Consider the following 9,778-nt stretch of genomic DNA (forward strand, 5'->3'; position numbering starts at 1 on the left):
TCCTAAAGCTTAAATTAGATTTGGTTTTACATTCAGATTAGATTAAACTGATTTTAGATGGGGCTGAATTAGACGAAGAACGACGGAGAACATTTCCAACGATTTCCCCATGTAGATGTCCGTTACATCATGAATCCGTCAGAGGAGATCCGCTTTTCGGTCAGGCCAGAAGATGGTAGTCTCGCCCATCTTTCCTCCAGTCAACACCCACGAACCATGAACGACCCCGCTTGAAACAAAGCCCTGCAAATGGGAGAAGCTCTTATAGCCTCCTGCCTTTACCCAGCCAATGAAGTCGTCTGAAATAGTGCTGTGAGAACATCTCGACCCACTAAACTCCAGTGAAGTTCTGTCAGAGAAACTCGGCGCTGGCGGAGACGGAGTGGAGTCTCTTCTGGACCCGTTGTGAGTTTGAATGAGACCAACCATGGCGTCCAGTCAGGGTTCCAGGATGCTCAGTAAAGATGATGCCAATTATAAACTTCACTTTCGGATGATAAACGAGCAACAGGTGGAGGATATCACCATTGATTTCTTCTACAAACCGCACACCATTACTTTACTGACGGTCACCGTCTTCAGCATAATGTACTTTGCGTTTACGAGGTAAGTAAACAGGAGGTTTACGACAGAACACACCTGTCTGTCAGCATGGCAACAACAACTCAACTTATTTACGTCAAGATGACTACTATATTCAATTTCAGCAACAGTTTACATGGTATAAAGATGATTGGTTACAACGTTACCAACTCACATGAGGTTAACAACTGTTTAAAATTATTTGAAAAACTAAGTTCAAATTAAAAAGCAAACAAGTTTTTCAAGGCCACTTGGAATTATAATAACAACAGTGTTTACACAAAACCTGGGGCCATGACTTAATTTTTTTTAGCTTGGATTGAACATAGCCTAATGTTTCAAAACTACTTGTTTATTTAAATATTTAAACATTGCATTTTCAATGTATTTTTGAATGACACAATGACTGTTTATGTGACCTATTCACTTATAGTTAACTAAAACTAAAACCATAAAAAGTCTTTCCTTGAGAATAAAAAAACACCTTAACTCAAATGAAATTAAAAACAGCTAATTGACAAGGCCACATTTCTCATTTTTATTTTATTCAACTTAATCAATAGATGTTTTTTTTTTAATTAACTAAATTACAAAAAAATACAAAATTACTAAAACTTCAACTAAAATAAAAATGAGAAATATAAAAAGAATAACCAATTTAAAATATTAATAAATCGGCAATAGTATCTCGGTGATACTAAACAGTGGTCTGTCTTATTTTCCATTGATTTGCCACACCCACACCAAAAAGTCTGGTGACACTGTGAAAGGTTATATTCTACGACGTAATCATGTTTCTGATATGTTATCTGTATTTCATGTTTTTATTATGGCAGGGATGATGGTGATTCTGATAATAACCTTCGTGTGGGTCTGCTGCTGGTCAGCTCTTTCTTTCTTGTTATCAGTGTTCTTGCCTTCCCCAATGGTACAGTCATTGTTCATTTGCTTCTCAGTAGAAACAATTTTAACTGGATGCAAATTGACTTTTCCTAATTGCGTTCATTGCAGGAATATTCTGTCATTATTTACCCATACTCCTGTCTTTTCTTCCATGGAACATAAATGCAAATTTGTATAGCAGGATTTCCAAGCTGCTCTTTTCCATACAATAAAAGCTCAGGCATTTTGGCAAACCTCTCCAAGTAAATCACACAAATAGGAACGACATGAAAACGAACTAATGTTTTTTTCTCATTGGATTAAAAAAAAACATGTTTAGGTCCTTTCACAAGACCGCATCCTGCTATATGGCGCATGGTTTTTGGTGAGTGACTTAACAGTGTTTTCTTGTGTGTTTACGTATCAGTGGCTATGTTGACTCAACCTCCAGTGCCTTGATCTGTTGGCACTTTGCAGGTCTCAGTGTCCTTTACTTCCTCTTCCTGGTGTTCCTCATCTTCCTGACCTGGGATCAGGTGAAGGCGCTGTTGTATTGGCTGGACCCCAATCTACGTTATGCTACACGAGAAGCAGATGTCATGGTGAGCGATGTGATATCCCAGGACAAAAACTGAATTCATTCTTGCATGAGAAGCTAGAAGCTAGCCATCATGTCTTAGGCTGATGATACACAGGGATACTTTTTGAGCAAAATTGCTGGGTAATTTTGGGAAATGTTGAGACAGAGGGATATAAAATATCCAGAAAGAAATGTGTTACCCATTCTCAGTGGGAAAGTGCCCAAGCAACGTTAATCAAAAAAAGTTAAATTCCCTTGTATAATCAACCTTATACTCTTTGTTGCCGTAGCCCATCATATTGTGCTTCTATAAATAATAACAAACCTGTACTGGTGACTCCAGTCAATATTTAATCACATGGTCACAACAGACTAGTGCAGTCTGAGCTGTGGAGGTTGAAGCCCTCCTTTTAGTGTGTGTGTTTCTAATCCAGTGAATTATGTTTAATTACTATAAGGAGATAATGCCAGCTTTCTGTAAGAGGTTTCCATGTAGTTCAGACGACGGCCTTACTGCGGACGTTCAGCCAATAGGATTATTTGAATCTCTGTCCATTGACATCAGGCTGTAATTATCTTCTTTCATCTAATGTATTGAATTTGCACTGAGCCCTATTTTTTTTATTTTATTTTATTTCACTAAATGAATTTACGATATTTATTTATGAACTTTATTTTTTGCCGTTTTTATTATTTATTTTATCCCAATGTTTGCAGGAGTATGCAGTAAACTGTCACGTGATCACATGGGAACGCATCCTGAGCCATTTTGACATTTTTGCCTTTGGTCATTTTTGGGGCTGGGCAATGAAAGCTCTTCTCATCCGCAGCTACGGCCTTTGCTGGTCTATCAGCATCACATGGGAGCTCACAGAGGTAATGCATTTGATATATTTATACTATTTAAATGTCAAACGTCATACGTTCAACGTCAAACGTTCTTTCTTTCTTTCTCTCTTTTTTTAATGTTTTTGAAATAAGTCTCTTATGCTTACCAAGGCTGTTGATTTGATAAAAAAACAGCAATATTGAAACGTTGTTACAGTTATTACAAATTTGACACCATGAATGGGTGGGTGTCTTCCCCAATCAAATACCTTTGAAAGTAAGTAGTTGCTTATGCAATAGTACTGATGCAATGGTATGCAACGTCCTCATAACCCAATACTTAATAATCTGTAAAAATTGAAGTGTTCTTTGATTAAGCAAATAAAACACACAATCTCAGTTTGAGGTAAACCCTGATCATATCTCATGGACTATAATTTTTTTATGTTTGATTGAGGCATGCTTGCTATAATTACTTTTAATATAATACCAGATACACACGAGTTGATACTAGATTTACAGACTCACTAATTCACAATACTGTCTTGGAGTTGAGCAGTGAAAACCATCTGCTGGCTTGTTATATAGGGCATACTACAATGTTGATTTATATGTCTCTTATCTCTTTCTTCCTCATTCAGTTGTTCTTCATGCACCTCCTGCCAAACTTTGCAGAATGCTGGTGGGATCAAGTCATTCTTGACATCCTGTTGTGCAACGGAGGGGGCATTTGTCTTGGGATGACTGTGTGTCGCTTTTTAGAGATGCGTACCTACCACTGGGCCAGTATTAAGTAAGCTCTTTTTATGATTAATCTGTGGCTGTTCCCTACGAAACCAGCATTTGTAATTGAAATATGCAGTTTATAGTCATAATTTTGCTGAAATTATCAAGCAGTAGTAACAGTAGTTAAACTCCCCACCATCCATACTCTCTGTGACTGTTTTGTTTTTGGGAGATATGTATGCAGAGATTAGTTATCTGTGTTAACTCCAAACAGTCCTGTTTTGCACTACATTGTTGTTGGATCATCTGATCCAGTTTTTAGGTCACCTGGGGGGGGGGGGTAGTGTACAATGATGTTCATGTGGTTGGTATTATTGTAAACAGGTCGTTTGTGTTTTGCATATGTTCAGGGATATCCACACAACCACAGGCAAGCTGAAACGGGCTGTTTTGCAGTTCACTCCGGCCAGCTGGACGTATGTGCGCTGGTTTGACCCCAAATCCTCTTTTCAGAGGGTGGCTGGAATCTACCTCTTCATGATAGTATGGCAGGTGTGTGATCTGAACCATAAGTAGTATGGAAAGCCTTTCAGTTTATGCTACATTCAAGCTTGTCGCTTATAAACATAACCTCTGTCCCACAAACTTTACTTTAGTCATGACTTTCCAAGTTGGGGGGAATTTCAATTATAGTTTCACAGTGAAAAAAATAAGTATTAATTCACCCTTGCTGAATAAAACTATTAATAAAACGAAAAATTCTTACTGACCCAGAACGTTTTAACACTGGTATAGATTACGCTTCAGTTACACACCTAATGTACCCTTTGACCTAAAAAAAAATCTTCTGTTTAACTGAAAAATAGAGCAAGAAATCTAAACTAGCTCAATGCATTCAGAAGAGCTTAACCAAACAGTAGTAGACCACAGATTTAGACTGTTTCTTTGTGGTTCTTTGGGTTTTCACTCACTTTTGTCCTGTTTCTTTGCTCTCCAACAGCTCACGGAATTGAACACCTTTTTCCTGAAGCATATCTTCGTATTCCAGGCCTTTCATCCTCTCAGCTGGTGCCGGATCCTCTTCATTGGGATCATCACTGCCCCCACTGTGAGGTAATGTCCAATTACCTTCTTCTGTGATTGAGCGTAATCCTTTGAAATGAACCTTTCTTTGAATTGGCACTACTCACCCAACAAAACAACATTAAGACATTGCACTTTATTTCATCAGCATTTTTGCTCAGGCCTCGTTTTGTTCTCTAGTGATTAGGATCATTATCTCTCTTTTTGAAATCTGATGTACTAAAACAAAAGCTTTTCCTGGCAGGATGTGAGATCCAGAAGAACTGAGAAACATAAGACTGCCATGTCTTCAAAAGCTAGTTATTTTATTTATTGAAATTATTTATTTATTTCTTTATTGTGGAGCGTGATCCGATGATCCATAAGGATCAACACAGTAATGCTATTATTCCATTCTTTCAGCCATATAATCATTCTAAATAAATAGATTTTTTTTGAATGATGACGTTTGGTAGGTGTGTATACACTCATTGTACTGTTTGAATGACTCGTATTACTTATCATTTGCATTTAGGCAATACTACGCATATTTAACAGACACCCAGTGCAAAAGAGTTGGAACACAGTGTTGGGTGTTTGGGTAAGTACATGTTTATATATCTAATGCTATATTTTTGTGTAATGCCGGTCAAAAATAAGTTTGAAAAACAAATCATATTCACAGTTCAGCCAGTAGTTTTTCCAGTTTGAATGTTTTGGGTCTTACAATCAGCAACAGATGATGACTTCTAGGGATAGTTAATCAAAAAGGAAACTTCTGTCATCATTTACTCACATTTTTCAACCTGTATGACTTGTGTGGAACATTAAAGAACACATCTCTGGAACACATTTTGAGCAGTTTACATTGACAATGAAAGTCAATAGGGTTCCAAGTTGTTTTGAGTTTATAAAAAAAAAAAAAAGTTGTTCCATGGCATAAATAAAGTCACACAGTTTTTAAGCGACATGATCGAGTTTTCATTTTTGGGTAAACTATCCCTTCTATAAAGACCCACTGTGTCATGATTCTGTCCAGTTTATTTGGAACTTATTTTGGAAATCTAGAAAAACCCTGTTCTTACAGTGGTATATAGAGAGATCTAATACATATGTTTAGTTCCGTCTCAGCACAGCTGTTTTTGTCAGAATCAGGTGATTTGTGTCCTGTTTACCATTCGATTCTAAACACAGAGGCTTTTTCTCTTGGCTTTGTAAAGCTCCAGCTCTGCCAGATTACTCCTACATAGTCCGGAGACTTAACAAACCACACTTTTGTATTTGTAAGTCCTACAAGTCTGAAATGCTCATAGAGATCTGCTATTATGCATTAAACACAAAAAGATATTTGGATACTGTTTAACACTTAAAGAAATAGTTTAACTAAAAATCACAGTCCTGTCCTTTACTTACCCTCATTTTGAACAAGAAAATTTAATATTTTGAGTTGTGTTTTTATGCTACACAATAGAAGTTAATGCGGTCTACAATTTTTGAACCCCATTGGCTCTTCATCCGTTCTGCTCAGATATTCGTCTTGTCATCTAATTTTTTTTATCAGAATTTCCAACAGTATATATGTTGAAATTGGCATTTAAATATTTATTTAAAATAAACGGTGCTGGAAAGGTTGTTTGCATATTCATATAAACAAACATGAGTGTGTGTGTTGTTCTGTAGGGCCATTGCTTTCCTGGAGGCCCTGGCTTGTATCAAATTTGGACAAGACTTGTTCTCTAAAACACAGGTTCTTTATGTTGTCCTTTGGCTTTTGTGTTTGGTGAGTGTTTTGGTTGAAATTTATTTTATTTATACATTTTCTAATTTAAAAAATGTATTTATATACTTGTACATAAATATTTAGTATCATGTATCTATATTTTTACATTATTACCTTGTAATGTCTGTGTTCTAGAGATCTGTTTATTGTTTTCTATAACAGATACTGAAACCTTAACAAATATTGCCTATGTTGTTGTACTGTGACTTTGATATGTTGCAACAGTTTATTCTGACCAGTTACACATTTGTAGTTTACACTGAATGTTTACAGATGTGTGTTTCTATAAACTATATCCAGTGGGTTTGAGTCTGAGACCACACTGAAAAATCTCATTTAAAATATTCAAAAGTACAGAAATGTTGTATGGCACTGATTCTCAAAGTGTGGTACGCAGAGGAATCACTAAATTAAATATAATTCAATGTTAAAACTCTTTTAAACAGTTTGCAAAGTTTGCCTGTTTTAATTTCTTTTGATCTAGCACTGTACATTTTACATTTAATTACAGTGTAGTTTTTAATTGAACTTTTAGGTACAGTACATTTTAATTGAATCATTTAGGTTTTTTATTTACCTGTGTTAATGTTCAAACTGTGCATTTACAATCTTTAAAGTGGCAGACAATAATCAGTATTCTACTATTGCCTACTATGCTACTGTATTTTAATGTTGGTGGTACTTAGAGAGCCAAATATTTTCTGAAGTAGTACTTGGTGTAAAAAGTTTGAGAGCCACTTCTGTATGGCATTTAAAAGTTCTTCACTATAAAAAGGCAAGTTATTTGATCATGTGCAAGTGGAACAGAATGGACATTCCCAAATGCATGTTATTTTTTTCACTTTGGTTTTTTGCTGAAATTATTATGCTAATAATATAAGATAGTAATGTAGTAATACATTTTCTCGGAATTTTGAATCCCACTGTAGTGGCGAAGTCTCATATATATATACACTTTTTTTTTTTCTTGCCACCTTCCAGGCTTTCATTACTTTTCTCTGTCTATACGGTATGGTTTGGTATGAGCAGAATTATGGGAAGAAGCTGAAGGTAAATGACTGTATTTATTCATCTGTTGCCATAACATGATTTACTGCCAGATACTAATTAAAACCTGTGAATTCTTCAAGAATATAATCTGGTGCTGTCTGCTGGTCATTCACAGTTGACAATATTTACACTAGAAACATCTCCAGCAGAGAGCACACAAATTCTCAATGATATGTCAATGCTCTGGGTCTTGTTTTATTTTCTTTCTTTGTGCTTGCATATCAAATGTTGATAAACCGATAAATCTCTTTAACAGTACATTGCAGATTGTGATGACAGCATCCTTACTGACCCATACGACTGCTTTCCTGAAACTGCCAAAGGTATCATACAGTCTGATTTGTTTTAGAGGGTTTCTCAAATGACACCAAATACCTAGAAACTGACCATTTTAATAAGAATTTTTACAGCAAGCTCACCTTTGTGACATGGAATTTCCTTTCATTATTTCATTTTCTACCTTGTAGATTAAAATTTAATTGTATTATGGTATGAAGAACATTTTTAAGGAACATTTGAGATTTATTTACCCTTTGAATATCTGTTTTACTTAACAGTTATATGTATTTAAATTTATTATTACTATTAGCAGAGAGAAACTCCAGTAGTAATTCCACTTCATCACGGAGAAGAAAAGGAGGCTCTGGAAAAAACAAAACAATCAATGGAACAAGCAGCAAAAAGTGACCACAGCTACAGACCACAAGGTCTTTAAGGGGCCACAAGGGGTGAAAGAAAGAACCTGTGGTAAACGGTTGAAGAGAGGTAAAGCAGTTATCTGGGTAATAGTGTACAGACACAAGAAGAGGTTCTATAAACAGAGGACACATTCCAAACCACAAAGCCTCTGTCTTTGCAATGCACTGTTGTACACTAGTTCTCCTTTTCATAGCACTTGGAAGGAAACAATGATTTGGAGTATGCACACTTTCCAGTGGCACTGATGTGGCTTTTATACGTCGGAAGCGTCTGAACCAGTGAATGTTTTGTGATGGCCCTCCTAATGAAAGGAGCTTAATAATGCTGCCAGGCTTTCTGTTAAAGGTAATGGGAGCATTATTCAACTTATTTCTTATTACCAGTGTTGTTAATGCAGACCAAGCCCTCTCTTAAATTTTGCACATGGTTCTCCACTTGACCTGTAATCAGTGATTGTTTTGCTGACATACCTATGCATTGATCAGGGTAAGAAATTGTATGCAACATTTCATTGTGAGTGTAAAAACAAGCTCTACATTTGTGAAAAACCTTTAAGCACTTGTTTTAATGCACTATGATCTTGGCACAAATGTTCTATACTCAATCGTTTTTCAGTCTTTTTATATTTGCACTTTTAAAGTGAAACTGCAGAGTGGTTGAAGTAGAGGCAGGTCATGACCTTTTGCATTAGGAGCTGTTGATTAACTTAAATGTAATATGATTCAGCTTTTTTTTTGCGACATTAAGATGATTATTAAGTTTAGAAATGATGACAATCTGTATGTTGTCTTTTTTTCTGTACTTTTATTGTTTTGCTTTGCATGTTAACTTTTGTGGTAAGATTTATTCCTCTGTTAATATGTGTGGGCATGTGCATACATGGTTTTAGACCAATAATATTTTCTGTGTGAGGCCTTTAAATTATTATGCATTTCTACATGACATTTTTGAAATAGTAATTTTTGTAAAACCTACATTTAGGATTTTGTGCAGTTTTTTTTCTGAGGGTTAATACTAAATGGTAGCATATTCTTACATTAAGGTACTATCACATTTTGTCTTATTTCATAGTTTTTTACATTTAATTTGTAATGGACCAAATTGTTGTGCAATACCCAAGCTGTTAGTTATACAGAATTTAATATTTTACCCTGGAAAAATATCAAAGCCTAAAATAACTGTTAAGATTTCGAGTGATGAATATTGTATGGATCTGCAATTCTGAAGGTGACCAAAGAGAATGCAAAAAATGTGATGTCACAGCAGTGATTCTGCTACAACAGTGTTGTCATTTCAAATTATTTCAGACCTTTAATGTGATAATAGGAGAAATGAGGCGTGACCATTTTGTTTGAATTTTTTTTCAATGTATGAATAAATGGTTAAACTTGTTACAGATGTGAACCCCCTCAGGGGGATGTTCTTTTCACTTTCTTAACACACTTATACTGTATTGTTAAGTAAAAATTTCTAATAAAATCCTGAATTGAAGTCTCTAAGTAATTGTAGTACAATTGTTTGAGTTCCTGAGAAAAGAATATCGTGTATGTGTGTGTCTGTGCTCTTGTTTGGGGAAGTTGTGGCCAGCG

The 9,778-nt window shown here is 35.5% G+C and overlaps 1 protein-coding gene across 2 annotated transcripts; it reads left to right on the forward strand.

The window, feature by feature from the left end:
- The first annotated feature begins 323 nt into the window (after positions 1-323).
- ptdss1b (phosphatidylserine synthase 1b) lies at positions 324-9,688 on the forward strand. Of its 2 annotated transcripts, none has more exons than XM_059556233.1 (13): positions 324-606; positions 1,419-1,510; positions 1,805-1,849; positions 1,942-2,066; positions 2,762-2,920; positions 3,514-3,665; positions 4,009-4,150; positions 4,599-4,711; positions 5,196-5,261; positions 6,341-6,440; positions 7,422-7,490; positions 7,747-7,813; positions 8,083-9,688. In XM_059556233.1, the coding sequence occupies exons 1-13, from the start codon at positions 416-418 to the stop codon at positions 8,175-8,177; spliced, it is 1,416 nt and encodes a 471-aa protein (XP_059412216.1). In that variant the 5' UTR covers positions 324-415; the 3' UTR covers positions 8,178-9,688. The 2 variants fall into 2 exon arrangements, with proteins under 2 accessions (XP_059412216.1, XP_059412215.1); XM_059556232.1 differs by having other exon boundaries at positions 325-606; positions 8,080-9,688.
- The last annotated feature ends 90 nt before the right edge of the window (positions 9,689-9,778 follow it).

The sequence above is a fragment of the Carassius carassius genome, chromosome 8 (genome assembly GCF_963082965.1).
Source record: "Carassius carassius chromosome 8, fCarCar2.1, whole genome shotgun sequence".
NCBI lineage: Eukaryota > Metazoa > Chordata > Actinopteri > Cypriniformes > Cyprinidae > Carassius > Carassius carassius.

What these genes read in the sequence shown, in the direction of transcription:
- ptdss1b (XM_059556232.1), top strand. Translation starts at nt 416, where the DNA reads ATGAGACCAACCATGGCGTCCAGTCAGGGTTCCAGGATGCTCAGTAAA. An exon ending in ATCACTGCCCCCACTGTGAG is followed by an intron (nt 4,712 to 5,195) that starts GTAATGTCCAAT and finishes ATTTGCATTTAG; the next exon opens with GCAATACTACGCATATTTAA. An exon ending in TCCTTTGGCTTTTGTGTTTG is followed by an intron (nt 6,441 to 7,421) that starts GTGAGTGTTTTG and finishes GCCACCTTCCAG; the next exon opens with GCTTTCATTACTTTTCTCTG.